The sequence below is a fragment of the Melanotaenia boesemani genome, chromosome 12, assembly GCF_017639745.1.
Source record: "Melanotaenia boesemani isolate fMelBoe1 chromosome 12, fMelBoe1.pri, whole genome shotgun sequence".
Lineage (NCBI taxonomy): Eukaryota > Metazoa > Chordata > Actinopteri > Atheriniformes > Melanotaeniidae > Melanotaenia > Melanotaenia boesemani.
In genome coordinates, this window is record NC_055693.1 from 9496003 (window position 1) to 9514277 (window position 18275).

General features: G+C 38.4%; 1 protein-coding gene and 1 long non-coding RNA gene across 2 annotated transcripts in view; both read left to right on the forward strand.

Moving 5' to 3' along the window:
- Positions 1–17112, forward strand: part of pdia5 (protein disulfide isomerase family A, member 5) — a 53635-nt gene extending 36523 nt beyond the window's left edge. Inside the window, exons 12-17 of the mRNA XM_042002781.1 lie at positions 4323–4393; positions 5617–5780; positions 6184–6314; positions 10403–10473; positions 14962–15096; positions 16286–17112. Coding sequence (XP_041858715.1) covers positions 4323–4393; positions 5617–5780; positions 6184–6314; positions 10403–10473; positions 14962–15096; positions 16286–16366 — 653 coding nt within the window. The 3' untranslated portion in view covers positions 16367–17112. The remainder of the gene's footprint in view (positions 1–4322; positions 4394–5616; positions 5781–6183; positions 6315–10402; positions 10474–14961; positions 15097–16285) is intronic.
- LOC121650937 lies at positions 11289–14496 on the forward strand. The gene is made up of 2 exons (XR_006012364.1): positions 11289–14152; positions 14202–14496. It is a non-coding gene; the product is annotated as an uncharacterized LOC121650937 (long non-coding RNA).
- Positions 17113–18275: the final 1163 nt, after the last annotated feature.

An 18275-nucleotide genomic window follows, 5' to 3' on the forward strand; every position in this document is an offset into this window, starting at 1 on the left:
GACTAATTAGTAAATTTCCTGCTTTCAAAATGCAGTTGGCAGACTTACTGCAACCCCATAAGTGAATCTGCCCCTGCACAGTTTATGCTTTCATGCTGTTGTTGTACTTTCCAAATATTTTTAATTTTTATATTTTAAACTTGAGTTGGAATCAGTAGTGTAGCTTCTCTTGCAAACACTGGACTGCACCACAAACAGATCATACTTAAAGTTTATTTCTTTAATGCATCTTATCAATACTTTATGAGCCTTTTCTGGTAGAAAGAGTAGGTAATTTGCCTTTTTTAAGCAAAACCCTTTTAATCTTGTCCCAAGTTTCTGAAAAGATTAATGACAGTTGTACAGGAAAGTCTTAACCTTCTTTTGAGTGGGCTACATACTAGCTTGGACACAGGTGGATAATTGTCTTCACCCCTCGCAGTGTTGGTGACAACAACCTCATTAGAACTCTGTTTTCTCTCATTCACACACTCAACAGTTCTTGCTCCTTTTTAGTGGTTTTATATATGATGACCTCATTGTTGTGTATAATATATATGATGACCATTAGTCAAAATTCAATTTTGGAGTCATCTGTAAGTCACATTCATGTCTAGAGTTATGAGATTTAGTTACTATGAGCTCTGCATAGATACAAAAAGGACTAAACTGTCAAAAGTTAGTCCCTTAAAAGCTAAAACCACAACTCGACATGGTATGATAATCAGTTCATGTCACCTGTCCAAAGTTTTTAATGTAGCAGCTGAGAAAAGATGTCTGCAAAGTCTTGCTGCTTGAACTCCCCCATGATACAGTATAATTGTTTTACCATTTTTATCCTGAATGTGCAGAAAAATGTTAGTGTGAGTGTGTGTTTGAACAGTCCTGGAAGCAGACTGTTCCTCTCCTTCCCGCTGTGGTGTCACAGCTTCACAGATGCTTCTGCTGCACTCGATTTCGCCCCGTGGACAGCAGCCAGTCACCAGCACACTCACTTCAAGGGCATTAGGCTGAAACAAGCTGCGTCAAATATTGTCAGCTCACACACAAATATCTGTACACCCGTGACCCATCAAAGGCGTATTTCACACTGTGACAAAAACATTGCACACAATTACACTACATATCTCTCTCTTGCTCATACGCAGGCGTACACACAGACGTCCAGCTTTGCTGCTTCATTGCAGTTTCTTAATGGCTCTGCTGTCAGAGTGAGATTAATGGTCTCCCAACTAACACCATCAGCTTGCATTTCTGTCCATTCTCACTGTCCTCTGAGCTGCACAGCGGGGAGTTTTGCGTGCAGCTCCTCACGGCAGCAAAACCTCCAACTGAATGCTCTGTTTCCCAGAGAGAGCCTGATTATGTCCTGAACCAAAACAAAAGTTTCTCTCTGCATGTGATGTTTTAGCTGCAGTAAAGGATGATCTTGCAACACCTGAACATCTAACATTCACTGTAAAGCAAAGCCACCTCACCTCTAATCTATGTTTATCCCAGCTGTAGTGGTCGTGAGAGCCAGCATGTTCATTCTCCTCTGTTTTCATCCATCCCACATTTAGTTTGAATCAGCAATATCTCTGTTGTCCTATGAGCATCCCCCCCACCCCCCGCGAGCCAACACTGACCACACTCCTCATGCATGACTTGTTCCAAATGCTGAGCAGTGTTGACGCAGAGCACAGTACGGACATTCGGTTTTTACCTTTGCTCATCACTTTGAAGAGTCAGACAAAGTCCTCTTATTCACTCTGTTTCTCAGATAATCTGTGTGATCACACACTACAGTGACTCAGTTAAAAGAGATGGAGCTTTTTTTATTCGCCCCCGCCCCCAATCACACTTGATTTATAGCCTGCATCAGCACTGCATTGTATACTGAAGAAAGGAATTCCTGAACTGTTATGACAAGGGCAATTTACCAGGTTTAGAAACACACCAAGTTTGTTTCATCTGTCTGCTTTTGACAGTGCTGCGAGCACGCTGCTCATCCCGATCAAACAGCAAAAGCTTTATTATGTATCTGAAAATCTTCTAGCCCAAAGTATTTGCCAGTCACTGGCTGTTCATGCAATATTAAACATACCGCCTTCACCAATGAGTTTTTACAGGGCTTGCAGGTTGAACAGATATGTGAAAAAGCAAAAAATGAAGAAGGAGGCAGGATAAATAGAATTCTGCTGGTAGAACTGGCACTTCATAAACAGCTACAAGACCAAAACACTTTTAATTCTATACAGATGCATAACCATACCAACATGTATGTTTTGCTAGGGCCTAGCAGAACAGTGCAACATGGAAACAGCTAACCATAATCCTCCTTTTGTCATTTTGTAGCCTCCAGAGCAACAACAAACATAAGCTCTGAAGACTAACAACAATGTTGTTCTCACCCTTAACACTAATTGTCAAATTGTTAAAATGTTAAGGTTTCAGCACAAACAGCAAACTCATCAGACTTATTTAGATTTCTGTCCTACTTCTCACTGTCATACACAACATATAACAAAAGGAATTTTTTCCCGACGCGTATGAAAGAGTATATGGCACCTGTGCACACCGATTAGTTCCCCTTTCTAACTGCCCACTTATTTTTCTTGCTCTGCATAGTCACATTACTCCTCACCTGCTCATACCAAACTGAGCCTCACTCAATTTGACAGTCTAACATCTTTAACCAGAATTTATATTTACTGCAGCTTCACCTGTGCTGGTTCTGCTTAAAGTAAATTTCTAAATCTGCGTCAGTAAGCGAGGATCTCGTGTGTCCCTCAGCAGCAGCCCATATGCAGCCCAAACATTGGTGTGCTTTGAGAGTTTCATGCTTAAGGTCACAGGGAGGTCTGCTGTATTGTTTATTTAACATCATCTGACTTGTTTTCTGAATGTCTGTGTGGAGGAAATTATTTTTTATCACTAAATAAAACCTTAGTGAAGGAGTCTCAAGCCAAACAAATGGTCTCTCTGAGATTTATTAAGCTGATTGATCAGGAGCAGTTCAGCAGTTCTGGTATTTCTATTTAAAGACTCCTCTCTCTGTCACATCATTTATTAGCACAAAGAAATGTAGGTCTCAGCATACACACAAACAGTTATCAGTAGTCACATCATCAGCCGTGTGCGAATTGTTCCTCTGTGTTGCACAGCGACCTGGTTCTTTATTATCCGGAGTAAGAGTGTGACATCTCTGCAATGACAACAATCTTTATATAAGGGTTCCTAAACATCACCTGACCACAGATTTCATTTTATTTATATTAGTTTCAGACAGCTGTGCCAAAGCTTTCTGTGCATATGCATTTAATCTATCTGCATATCTATGAGTGACGCACATTATTGGTGTGGATTACAAAAATTCTCCTGCAGTGCAACACGATGTTCTTTGTTTTCCTTTACCTTGTCATTTTGTTTTTTTTTTTCTTTAAAAGGGATATTGTTCCACGTATCTGCATAATGTATGCAAGTATGCACAGTAAAAATGTTGCTGCATGTGATTCTCCCCAGAAGACTTCAGCAAACCCTCGCTAACTGGTGCAGACGCCAAAATCTACGTCACACAGGCCTCCCACACACACACACACAAACAGATGTAGTTACCGTAAGGCTGGCTTCACTCAGACACGGGCAAATACCAGTATCTGAGAGTGGAATATGTTGTAAGTAATCAGACATGACTCTCGTTGTAAACATGAGACGCATATTGTCCCATTTACAGTTTCACCCTCAGCATGCCAGCAGTGAACCCTCTGACAAACCAGTGTGAAGCAGCAAGGCAACAAAGAATTGCAGCTGCTGGGAAACTAATTGAACAAGGCAGCTCTGAAGACGTAATGCTGTGCAGAGAATACACCCTTAGATTTCCTCAAGTTTTCAAGTTTATAGAAGTCGTTCCTGAGGGTAGCTCGGAATATGTGTTCTGCAAGGTTGTGAAGTGATTCTTTTTTTCTATTAACTAATGACTTAAGCTTAATTACAGTAAATGACTGTATGAAGCTAACAGAGTTGGCGTGTACTAGGTTTAAATACACTCATTTATATTGATCCCTTAGCAATGTTTACATTTATTTGCGTGCAATAAATTATAGACTTTTGCTACTGGTTTCGGAGTCAAGTTTCCTGTTAAGTTGTTCATTTGTTTTTTAATTGTCATGTTTTCTGTAAGCTGCCTTGCCTTAGAGCAGTGCCAACATTTATAAATTATCTTGAGGTATTATTTACAAAAAGTGTTTAACATTTGAATTCAGAAGGCTTAGCGTGTTTTTGTTTTTTGTTTTTTTTTACGTTTGGAAACTGGGTCTAAAACCAGCCTCAGAATAACATCATCAATGTTTTGTATTCTTCAGGGTGTGGCCACTGCAAGAAAATGAAGCCAGATTATGATGAAGCTGCAGAAATACTCAACAAGGGCGCAGATGTGAGTTTCAAGAGCTTTGCTTCTATTTACATTTGTACAGTGTACATGTCCACAGTCTTTTGTTTCATACTTCACACTCTAATGAACACACACAGTCGCACACTGTAGGTCTGCCTCATTAACAGATTATGACAATCCAACCTCTTGGCCTAAAGGCTGTTGCAGGTGACGCACTGGGAAGTCTGTCCAACAGTCCAGTTCTCGATGTGTTTCAGATTAGTTGGGTGTGTTCTTTGCTTCTTTTCCCAACTTTTCTTTGGTAACTCTACATTCCCCAACCCGAGGCCGGGCCCTTTAAAGCTCCAGCCGGTTGATTGTTTCAATTATCTCATCTGTGAGCTTCCCACTAGCCAGTGCTTGGACCTCGTCCTAGTGCCCCTCTGCTCAGCCCTGGAAGTCAATGGGAAATGCTTGGCCATTATTTCATAAGTCAATATCGATAAAAAAAAGATTGTTTTTATCTTTACACTCATAAGAAAACATGTTATTTTTCTAGCACTGTTTTCTAGCAATGTTTTCTGGCTATTAAGAGTAGAAATAGACTGATATTTGATTTTAGAGGCTGATCTTACACTTTGAGTATAAGCAAAATATCCTGAAGTAAGAATTCAAGGGCTGTGTGTAAAAGGCAGTCTCAAAGCAAACCGTGAAACAAACCAATGTGTGACGTCAGCTTTACATTCTGTTATGATTTAAGGGTTTTTCCCCTTCCTTCCAGTATATGGTGTAGATGTTCGTATATGTGACAAGTATTGCATAATAACACAACCTGAGTTCACTGGAGTTGTTTAAAATGTTTTGAAGTTCAGGATATTCTTTCTTTATTTTAAAGCATCAATAAAACACTATTAACATTATGCAATACCTTATTTACATAATGTATGCTTAGTGTCTTGGCATGCCTAAAGCAGAGTGTGAATTTGTGCATCTTGTACAATATTTGACCAATCAGCTTGCCACCTGTCAAAAATAAGATGGAATACTTGAGCTAAAACCGAACTGAATTTCACTGAAGGGGTGCCAGAGCAATGAACAGCATGTGATTAATAATGTTCTAGTTTATCATTCAGGCATGTATACTCACTGTGGTTATCCAGCCAGAAAGTATGTGAAGCCATAAATAAACATAGTTAAGTTGTCTAATTAAAGGAATTGCCTTAAGGCTGTAACTGTATTTTACTAATGTCCGCTGTAAGTTGTTTGCTTTTGCTTTTATTCCACAGAGTCCAGGTGTGTTGGCAGCAGTGGATGCCACAGTTCACAAAGCTGTAGGGGATCGCTTCAAGATCTCTGGTTTCCCCACGGTTAAGTATTTCGAGAAGGGTGAAGAGAAATACACACTCCCACACCTCCGAAGCAAAGACAAGATCATCGAGTTCATGCATAAGTGAGTCACACATAACAGGCGAGAATCAATTCGTAACCTCTGGCCTAACAAATGCATTCATCCAGACTCCAGAAATGGTTTAAAATGGGTAACAGACCTGCAGTGATATCAGTCCAGTTCTTAAAAGGCTCCATAAAGACATGCCTGCAATAAAAAGGTCATTTTATGAGGCTTAGATGAAGTGAGAGAGGTCAGTTTTATCACCAGTTAAACTTTTTTTAAAATGGCATTTACTTCAGTTATGTCTATATACCTGTATGTTTGTTGGCCATTTCTTTGCGTCAGCCTTTGAATATTTCTGAATCTAATCCTATAGCTACTAATGCTTATATCACATTGAAAAGCAGTGTTTTTCCTTCAGAATAATGCTGTGGTTTTGTTTGGCTCTCTTACATCTCTGCAGTCCCCAGGCCCCTCCACCACCAGAGCAGTCTTGGGAGGACAAACCCTCCAGTGTCAGCCATCTTGGATCTGAGGATTTCCGCGAAGCTCTGAAAAAGAAAAAGCATGCATTGGTCATGTTCTATGCTCCCTGTGAGAGCTTTTTTATTTATACATGCTTTATATGTGTTAACAAATGGTTTCAGATGTAAGGTCTCACACAAAGATGTGGAACAAGTTTAGAAAGGCTAGCCTGTTACTGACAGCTGACAAACTGTTTACATTTCATATTCTTGGCTGGTTTGAAGAAAAATATCACGCATGTGAGAGATTGTTGCAACTATGTGTGATCCCAGCTCTGCTCTGTGGATTTTGTGTGATCATATCCTGGGTTTAAACCATAGTGCATATGCAACTCAGAGTTTCTTGCCAGTTTTCCCATTGCACAGTATATAAACCCCACCTAAGTCTTGGGGAGACTCTGGAATGATTCATATCACCAAGAATAGATTTAGACAAGTTTAAAATAAAAATCTATTTCCACTTGATATTTTGGGTCTTTTTGAAAACAATGGTTTTAGTTAAAATCTAAAATTGGATATCTAACTAAAATGCCCTGGGTAGAATTAGCCATCCTTATGATTACATAATTAGTAATAAACTCAGATACATTAAACAGATTAATCAGTCTACAAAACTTAGCACATGTAGCTGACTCAGGTTTGCTAACACAGAAGGCTAACCCAGTTTACATCAATTATATCACCTTTTCATATAAAAAAAAAATGAGACTGGAGAAGGAGGGTTGATGTTGAATCTGAAAATGGTCCAGTGTTATGATGCCACTCATTCAAGTTTATTAATACTAATGGCTCAGTTGTTAAATGTACACACGCACACACCCCACTGTCACAAACTGCCATTTGCTTCTGAAAGAAGCTACAAAACCAGACAAGGTGCATCCTCTGGCGGGCCCTTTGGTGCTGCCTTCTACAAAGAGAGACTCCAGATGTGCATCAGGCAGCATAGACCTGCTGACCTCCCCACCCACCCCATCTGCACCTTTCTCACTGGGGTTTAATTAATGGGGGAGCTTCTAGTAATAGAACATTGGATGAAATGTCGCCGCTTTCTAAGGCATGAAGTTTAGAAGTGCTTCATATGAAACAGTTTTTTATAAGTAAACACAATACAGTTTTTACAATATTGAATCAAAGCCTTAATTTAATGAAATATTTTTAAGGGGCATTTGTGTAGTTGGTCAGTTTGTAAAGAAAGCCTCTGATGCAATAAATGTCAAGCTGTGTACAAATATTTTTTTTTCTGCTGTAGTTTTCACATCTTGAGCAAATCTGAAGGGGCTGACGTCGTCACGCGCATCTGCTTTAACGTTTCTTTGTATTTATCTGTCAGCTTTTCTCTCTTAATTAGCTTTTTGTTTGTGGGAGCCGTTCAGAGAGCAATGCAAAATGTGCCGACAGATTTTTGAGAAGGTTTATTATCAACAGCAGAGCCTTGAACTATTTTTAGATGCCTCAACAATGATGGCCAGGTGAAATAAACCTGTACCTGCCATTTGATGCAAAGCCACAGCCGCTTTTATGTCTGTCAGCAGCGGCGGTAACCTGCACGCTCATTGTTCTGTTTGTGTGAGAAATGTGGCACACTGCCATGTTTTTGTTAACATCAGGTTTATAATTGCGAGCCTTTTAATGTTTAAAGGCCACTTGATGTTGTAGCTTAAAGGGCATTTCAGAGGGAAATGTTCTGAGCTGTACTCTATGCTCATTTGGGCTCTGAACAGGTAGATAATTGTATGACAGAGATAACATTGAACTGAATAGAGGGTAGTTATCTGGCAGTCCAAACGTGATATTTATGGACATAAACACACACCTTCAACCTATAAAATCTGTCATTGTGGTTAATGGTGTTAATGCCATGTTAAACAAAATCTTGTGTTCTGGTTTAAAGCAAAGATGGCAGCTGTAATTGTAACTTCATCTTTATTTTAATGATCCTTTTTATAAATTGAGAATAAACAAATTTTTCTGTTTTAAAAAGTCTACAGCAACGTTTCCAAATCTTTGTTCTTATGGCCTTCTGCCCGGCAAGTTGTAGACCTTTCCTTGCTTCATCACACCTGATTCAAATCAATGTATCGTTGTATGTATTATAATATTTCTGCAAAGCTAGATGACAACCCTACGAGGAAATTTATTTATTAGAATCAGATGTGTTGGAGCAGGGAACTGTCTGCAGCGTGCTAGACTGAAGGTCTCGAGGGCCTGGGTTGGGAAACGCTGCTCTACAGTATATAGTGGCTTTAATAGCACACTATATGGTAATTTAAATAAAATCTTCATGATGAAGTTTGACAGGATATTTAAAATTGTATTTCAGACTATGTGATAGTTTGGGCAGAATTCCATCTATTTTTACCATTGGCTGAATGCACTCCGTGAAATAATCTTCGAGTTGATTCTCATTTCAATTCAGCATTGGAGCCATAAGTTTTAGGTTTAACCCACTCCCAGCGTCAATGCTGAACTCATAGGTTCTAATTAAAAGATTAACAGCTTTGTGGTGACATAGTCCATCTGTCTTGTGGCCTACTCTGTTAAAGTCTCAAGTTTTAAAATGTGTTTTCGTTTTTTTTAACTGGACATTGTGAGTGAGTAGGATTTAACAACTTTAGTAATTACCACAGATTGTAATCTAAGAACGATACGTACCCGCTGTTGCATTCGTTGGTTTGTGCACTTGGCCGTTGCCATTTTGGTCTGTTATGAAATGAAATATGACATCATACTTGGACCATTTTTTGTTTGTTTTTCCTAATATAGTGTTTGAGCTTAGATCGCTAACTGTTATAATGAATGTGGGTATAATGCACTCCTCACACTTACTCTTCAGACATGGAGCTTTAGTCCATCTTTTATGCATGTAATGTGTTTGGGCTTCTGTAAAGTCTAACCTGAAGCCAGCTTTCAGAATCTGCTGAAATGACTGAAATCAGAAGAGTGGAGGCATCTGTAGCAAGGATGATTTTGGAGTAACATAGTTAAAAATCACATATAGGTATAATTTTTGGATGGTTGTAGCTCTGGAGGTGAAAGGTTGGGGATTTATTAATATTTTTCCAATCCACAAGTTAAGGTGTTTCTGGGCAAGCTGCTGAAGCTATGTGTTTCTCTGTTGCTATAGATAAAAAGGTTTGCTAAATGAATGTGCGGTGGCTATTTACATATTCTTGGACATATTTTTGATGTCAACAGTGTAAGACGGCTCATATTCTGTAGCTGGCTAAGCAGCCCTGTAATTCCTCCTGAAGCATCAGCCAGATGTAATGGCAATCATGATCTTTTCCCATACAGACTTGTCAGTACTATAACTTCGCTCAGCCCACAGTCTCTCCCAAGTTCAAAATTGGCAAAAGGTAATGCATGGTAACGCTGCCAGATGGCCATGAGGGAAACATAAACTCTCTTGAAAAATTACAGCAGTTACCCACATACTGAACAAGACGTATTGTTTATGAATGGTTGTTTGTCAGCAGCTGATAAGCTTGTGATTTATCCCTAAATTTGTACATAAAAGCTTTTATTCAGTCACCCACTGTTAAATTCCTTATTGAGAATTCTATTAGTTTCTAAAGAGGTGCTTTAGCTTATTTTTACCTTTCACATTTCCAAGAGATTGATTGTAATGAACAGATGAATTGGGTGCTTGACATTAACAACAAAAGAACAAAACAAATTATGCATGCCTGCGGAATATCAAACTTTAACTGAAGCTCAAGGAAAAAAAGTCAGGACAGCACTAAAGCACTTTGATTGCAAATGCAAAGCAAGAACACACCATGTTTGCAATTTGTAGTTTACCTCGCTGGGTTATAGTCGTCATCCCTCCTGGTGAGCTCTGTGTATGATCGATCATTTTGTTTCCATGTTCTGGAAGTCAAAAAGCCGCCTATAAAAAAAAAAAAAAAAAAAAAAAAAAGAAAATTTGATCTGAAGATAGTAACTTGCTGCATGGGCAGCATTAGGAACCAGGCAGGTTGTTTTATGAAAGCAATAAAACGGAATTGCAGCCTCTCATAACATACAAACATTCTTGCATGAACATGTTTGAAATGTGTTTGAGTGACTAATCATGTTAGCAAGTGACTTTTTTATATCTGTGAATGTATGTTGTATACATGAGCTGTAATATTGTCCCATTTGTTTATTGTCCTGCAGGGTGTCCACACTGTAAAAACGCTGTCCCTCACTTCACCACAGCAGCTGAACTCTTTAAGGAGGACCGCAAGGTTAGTTTGCCTTTTCACATGTTTGATCACACACACTTCAGTTCAGTCTAGCTTTGTTTGTATGGTACCAATTCATTATATGATCTACAGGAGTCCAATTTATATGCCATTTCATATACAATAATTCCATAACTAAGGAAACTAATGGATTGCATCAAATCTTCCGTTCAATATAGTAAACTCAGAAAATGGAGGGAAGTATATCATGGGACGTCCCCCAGCAATATAAGCCTACAACAGCTTAACTAAAGGGGTGGCCAAGGGTCACCAAACCAGTCATAATTTTAAGCATTATCAAAAAAGAAAGCTTAATCTAAAAGGTAGAGAAGGTGTTTGCTTCCTGGTTCTATAAGAGAGGTCTGGTAACGGAAGGCTCTGTCTTCTGAGGCAGTCTGAAAGCGGAAAGCTCTGTTAGGAAAATATGGAATTATGAGATGTTTAAGATGAAATTAAACTTGATCATGAAGAGCTTTAAATTTTATATTCCTTCTGGATTTAACAGAGATGAGAAGCTAAACTTGTAGAAATATGATCTCTACTGCTAATTCTCATCAGAACCCTCGCTGCAGCATTTTGGATCAGCTGGAGGCTTTTTAGAACATTTCTGGGACATAATAAGGAATAGCAGTTGTCCAGTCACAAGTAACAAACACATGGATCACTCTGAGACAGGGTATTCCTAATTTTAGCGATGTTATGTAGGTGAAAGAAGGTGGTCCTAGAAAACTTTTATATGTGATTTAAAGGACAGATCTTGGTCCAAAATAACTCTAAACTGTAGGACTGGAAGCCAAGGTAAAGCCGTCCAGAGTAACACGTAGTTAAGGTGTCAAAGAATCTCTTAAGGTGAGTTTGATCATGTATTACAACAGATTTCTGTCACGAAACGGTCTGAGCCGCCTTGACTCTGCATTATGTCAGTTGTTCAAATGTTGTATTTTCCTTTTTTAAATTATTATTATTCGATTTACATTTCACACACTCATTTTCTGCATAGTCGGCTCACATTATTAAATAAATGTCCCATAACATCTTTAAGCAAATATATTTTGACTTTAATTAGAGCTTTTTGTATTTCTTTCTGATATTTTTCTCCACGCGGCTGTCAGGGGTTTGATCATTTTGCTTAAAGTCCACACAGTCTCATAAAACCATCTGCATGTTTGTTGTTTGAAGTTATTGGAGGTTCGTACAGTCACAAGAAGACATTCTCATCTTCCATCGTCTCTACTCCCTCTCATTACTTTTCCTTGTGGGGCTCATGTCCTTACACCCTCCTATTCCTCTTTTATTTTTTATGTTCTTACTGTTAATACCCTATGACTGCAAGGATTATTTCCAAACCTCCTCAACTTTGTGATTCACACTCTGAGGAAAATATGGGTAAATGTCTAGCAAGTCTCATAGTGACAATTTTTAATCTCAAAGTGAAAAAAAGAGGTAATGTATTTTGACTTAAACCTCATGAAGATGTTCAACATTGATTACTTATTGTGTTCGGGTAATGCTGCTCTGTCATTTATTTGGAATTTTTCTAAATCATTGTCAGATGGTGTAAAACAGTGATGCATCCTCCACAGCTTTGTCATGCTTTTTTTTCCCAAGGAAGCTCTTTGTAACTCTTCTGGGTAACTTTAAACCTCAACAGATTCAAATTAAATCTTTGTCCAAAATTCTTGATATTATGCATCAGCTGTAACAACTGGAGCTCATGCATGCTTTTGTTTTTGTTTTGTTTTTTTTCGTTGGAAAAAAAGGACTGTTGCCAGTACGCTGGGACTAATGAAATTAATACATGGTCTCCAAAATTTAGGCGAATGTGTTGGATTGGATTACAAAAAGAAAAATATCTAATAAATAAAAATAACTCCATAAAGGAGCCAAGAAGCACAAACCATTGAGAATCCAACCACCTATCAAATATTGACTTTGTATTTTGAGAGAAACTTCCATAACAGCCAGAAATGTTTTTTGAGTTTCAGCATCTGAGACCCACCACAGCTCAAGGCATTTTGGCAGTGCTGCTCTGTTCAGCTGTGGGGTTCGGATCAGCATCCTGATCCGAACTCCCCATGCTGAAACTTTCACAAGCTTCCTGACCGGGGGGACTTTCCTATCTGTTGTTTAAATGCCCAAGTTTAAAATCTCTCCCTGCTTGCTGTTCCCCTGGCAGCCAGAGGAGGTTTGAAGTTTTTGTTTGAGTAGACTAAATCTGCAAAGTGAGCGTGTGTTTACTTGGCAATCCTCTCTATTAATCAAGCCAAGCCCCAGTGTATTACACCAAGCCAGTGTTGATCAGAGTCTATTAGCTGCCCTTGCCTCATTTCCCAAAGACAAACACAAGCTTAGCCACGGCTTTGAAGACGCAAACAATTCAAAACTCCACATTGTGTTGTATAACAGCGAGGGAGCCATGAACAGGGATTGTAACGAGTTGTTTGTCTTGTCCCAGAATTCCAATCAGTAGCAGAATTAAAGGTGCATGTTGGCTGGAACAGCTTGTTTCCCAAAGCTGTCTATTTACACTATAATGGGAACTTTTTTTTTTTTTTAAGAACTTGTCAGTCTTTTTCTCCTTTAAAATTCAGTTTAATGAACAGAAATATACTGACTGGCAATAATGATCCCTTTTTGTTTCTGTTATTTACCTGTACTAAATCAATGTCATGTATTATTGAGCATGTATCAGCAGCAGGTGGTTGTAATGACCTAAGATGTGCTGCAATCCAGGACAAGCGAGAAATTTAGTTTTGCTCTGCCATCTGTATAATAATTAGGAATAAATAAAGGGCTAAGTGTGTTATACCATCTCCTCTTAAGTATCTTCATTATTTTGCCTTTCCTTAATAGAAGTAATGTTCAAATTCAAGAAGACATTATCAGGAAATGGAAAACAAAAAGAAAAAGTAACAGAGCAAGCGATAAGTGAGGAGTAAACATTGGTATGACTTTTTACTGGCTGGAAAGATCTTAGAGAAGAGTCAGAATGCAAGATACATGTTAAATTATGTAGTACTGAAAGCATAGGGGCTTTGTTGTGGAGAGAGGCTCAACTCTGATGCATCAGAAAAATTTGCTTCTCATCCTGCTCCTCAATGTGATGCTGTTGAATTGAAACCAAGCCAGCTGGTAATATGCTGCTTCTCTGAAATTTAGCAGTCGAATCGATAGCATGATATGGGGTCCTCTGTCACTTGAACATGGATCAATAACGGAATTGGCTGCAGACCTTTTGAAGAACAACAACTCTACAGCTTCATTTTCTCTTGTCAATTCACTGCAACTCTGATTGATTACTCAGGCACGAGTGGCTGGATGGATCCTCTAGTTACTTTACATCCTTGTTGCAGTTATCTGCTGCTGCCTACTGTACTCTCTGTGTATGTCAGTTTGTTCTAAGTGTTTTCCTTGGATGAACTGATCAGGAAATAGATTTTCACAGTGGTGCCAGCTAAATTTCTGTTGGCAATTTAAAATTGAATCTCTTCGGCCTGTTTGTGGTGTGCATGGTTTACCCTCTTTTTCTAGGACAAAATGAGGCGTAGTTTTAGACACTTGATTAACTAACAATAGAGAAAGAATGTCCCTGTGTCTGCACCTCTCATTTCCACTCTTTGTACCCATTGAACAACATATCTGCAAATTCCAAAAAGTTGAGCCTTGCACTTAAGGGGACAAAGTCTAAAGCTTCCTGTAAAACCAACTATTAGCATGTACTTTGTAAATAGAGTTCTGGACGCTTCATCTCATGATGTGCAGAGAAAGATTAAAAGATATTTCCCTCTAAAACCTCCATCATTTCGTCCTTCAGTTTGATCAGACGGGCAGGGAGTGATTATTTGATGGTAAGGAGTTCATTGTGAAGCAGTCTGCACCCTGAAAGAGGGTGACATTTCAGCTGTGTAAATGGACCCGCTGAGTGAGCTAAAATCAGTGTGGGGACATTTACGCCTCATTGGGACGGCTTGTCACTAATCGATCTGCTCAACATAAATTGGCCTTGTTGTTTTTGTGTGTTGTGGGGATTTTTGTCCACCACCCACTATAAAAGCAGCAAAGTGTTTGCAAACAGAAAACAGAAACTAGGGGTCCAAATCTGAAAAGCATTATGTAGGCACAGCAAAACGTCATGAAGTGGATTCCTCTGTTCGATTAACTTGTATTCTTTTATAGGGCTTATTTTATGGTAAAATGTATTTCTTCTAAATAAAAAAAAAAAGAAACTGAAAGTGTAACTTATTCAACTCTAAACTAAAAACAGATAAATATATTTATTAGAATAGTGTGTTACACCAGATAATTGTGGAATTCAAGTCAACTAAAGTTTTCTGTACAGTAGTATTTCACAACAGAAGTTATTTCATGGCACTTTATAGAGAAACTAAAGTTAAATACAGTCCAGTTTTATTCAGTTGATTGTATGAAAATAATAAATGTATTGTGCTTTGTCAGTAACCACTCTGATAGTAAGATGTTTTCTATGTTCAGATTGTGTACGCTGCTGTTGACTGCACAAAAGGTCAGAACCATGAACTTTGTAAACAGGAGGGGGTGGAGGGCTACCCAACGTTCAACTACTACAACTATGGCAAGTTTGTGGAAAAATACAATGGAGATCGTGGGGTAAGTGCACGTCCATTGACTCAGTTTTATGGTCCTCCTCTAAAACATGCATGCAATGAATATGTCCGATGCCTGGATTCATCTTATAATTCTAACTGAACAGCACAATACACATGAATTTTCTGTTCAAACTTGAACCTTTTCATGAATCTCCAAACAGTGTTTGGAGATTTCAGTCTACAGATTTTCCACAGTTTCTCAATTCACATATTTACTTGACAGTTTGTTCATGAGAGATTTATTTACCAGCACAGAATACCCCAGAGGGGCTCCTGGTAAAACAAAAGGGACGCAAGAAATTACGTAAAAAATACTGCTGCGGAAGTTGCTGCCTTTTTGTTTACAGTATGTCTGGGATTGCACATGACTATTACATTGTCCATGATGACTTTGTTATTCCTACTTTTGGATTTGAACTTATCTGAACTATAAACAAGAGTGGAAAGCTGTTCATGGGTTTGCAGAAAGTCTTGCAAGCAGTAAACAGCCTGCTGTTTTTCTGTTGTAGTTTATTTCAGGAACTTTAAAGTTAAACTAAACATGGTTCTAGTCCATATGATTCAGGTATTTGTGTTCACATTGAACATGTTTTAGATAAATTGTGAAAAGTCCAGGGCTTTAGTGCTTATGTGAAACCCACTTCAGTTTGTGCCAAAAACAGCATGAATGCAGGGTTTGTTTCCTCCAGACAGGAGTGAGGTTACTTGTACATATTATACATGCGGATAATTGAGTTCTTGTATTTTCTCAATGGAAATGGTATGAAACTGCTATAATGACACACTTTTCCATTGGGACTGTTTGTTTTCCCAGTGTAAAAAATCACTTCCAATCAGCTGTATTTTTACTGTTCCTGACACTCATGTTAACTGAATTTTACATGAATAATAGATAGGGTAGTGAAGTGCCTGGTAAATTATTACATCTCAGCCCAACTTTGTGTGTAGTATTAGACAACTGGCAGTGAAGAATAACAGAAGCGGATTTGATATTTTTGACTGGGCCAAGAAGACTGAGCCTACATTCGGCAGCAATATTTGGCTTCCCTCTCTCTGAGTTGTCAGGCCAGCTTGAGCTGATGTTTAAAGAAGGCACAGTGGATTAAAAAAAAGCCTTTCAGGGATCAAAGTTTTCATCAAGTTGTAACATAACCTGTTTCATCTGAGTCTATGAATCCCTTTCTTCACAGGAAACGGGCTTTACAGGATTCATGCGCAGCCTAAGAGGGCGTGACCAGGAAAAGGTGGTCAAGAGGAAGGAGGAGCTCTGAGGGCCACATGCAGAGATCAGGGTGATGCACTGTGACCCTTGAGCCTAGCAAAGGCCCTTTCAGCACTGATGTGGAAGACTCTATGACCTCAGCGAAAGGCTATTTTTTTATACTGCGACGATCATCTTTGTAATGATACCGACAGAGTACCTACAGTCTGACCAACCACTTGAAATTCTTTTTTTCTTCTTTTTTTCATGGATATTCTGATGGGCAGAAAAAAAAAAGTAATTTTTATTTTGTTTGTTTTTTTTTGTTATTTTTTTTGCCCAATCACTGTGACAGAATATGAATACCCTATACTGTATCTATGCAATAAAATAAAAAGACTCCTGCTTAGCCCTGCAGGGGTCTGTGACTGACCATGGTGGTGGGCATCATAAGGTTAGAGGGGAGACTGCACTGTCCATCACTGCACCAGGGTTCTTTTCCAGTCCCATCAACCCTGCACTGTCTGCAGATGACACTCTGATTATTGCCCAACATTGTTTATCCTTTTTTTGTTTTTTGTACAAAAACCTTCACACCATTCTGAATATGGCTGTCAGTTATGACTCATTCAACTCGCCACCACTCACATTAGTAAAGAATGTGAAGCGCTGAAGTTGGTAAAAGGGTGTTGTAGCTGTGTGAAATGCGTCAGTGTGGTGTATGGGTCTGCACTATTATGATTGGTTTGCTTTTAGAATGGACTTGTTTTTGTTTGCTAAGAAATTGTGGCCTTAAAGATTAAAGAATATAAAATATCTGGAAGCATAAGTATGTGAGGTGCTAAAATTTGGTGGCTTAATGATAGTTATAAAATTTCAGGAGTCTTTAATTTTTCTAGAGTAATTATAAATTTCACCCAATAATCCCCCAGAGTTTGCTATATTCACACGTAGCTGAGTTATTTCTGACCTCTAGCTCCCATTTTGGGCTTTAAGACTTATGTTTGACTCCTGTTTCATTCGTTTCTGCTAGTTTCTGCTGAGCAACAGCGGTTAGCACCGTTACATTCACAGTTAAGTTGAGCTACAGTTTTTTTTAACCTGACCAGCTAATTGGAACACCACTTGTGTATCATTACACATGCACAGGAAGGGCAGTTATTGACTGAAGCATGTATGATGCTACAATGCTTTAAACTGTATGTGGATAAGACAATATTTAAGGCAGTCTGCAGTTTCTAACTTTCTGTGCAGGTGGTTATTGTACATGCAAGTTAGGCAGAATTCGTCTTTTCAATTACTTGAATGTTGATTTTTGGCAGATGACACCGCGGTTATCAAATCAGAATTTAATCAGAGCAGAGCTTTAAGTAATCGCAAGTTGTCTCAATTGTCTTTAGACCCTCTTCCACCTCCACAACGTAATATTATTTTTTTTATCTTTTTTTTTTTTTTTTAATTCTCTCTTCAACTTTCATGCCTGACCCTCCAATAATATTTTAAGTCTTATCTGTAGCTGTAATTGTCTTTTATTATACAAATCTTTGGTTTCTTTCATTATGAATAAGGTTCTCAGGGAAAGCGAAACGTAAAGGGAATGCGTTTGTATGTAATTTTGCATTCCAGCTGAATAATTTTGAATCCTTATGTCACCAAATTTAAAATATTGTTTACATTTTAATCCCAAAACACACAGTCGCACACAGACATTCATAGGGTTTATTTGATTTTGGTTTTTTTTATGCCGTCACGACATTCATCGAACAAGAAGCATTACTGAACAATCTTAAAGTGAGCATTGTTATTCTTGATGATCAACTCAATCCAGGTGTGTCAGATGTTCAGGCTGGCACCAAACATTTTATAACCTGCGTCCTTTGTGATTTTTTTTTTTTTTTTTTTTTAAACATTTAATTGTCTACACATGTTTTCTATGAATGCGTTGTGCATTTGAGTGTTTGATGACAGATTGCTGTAAT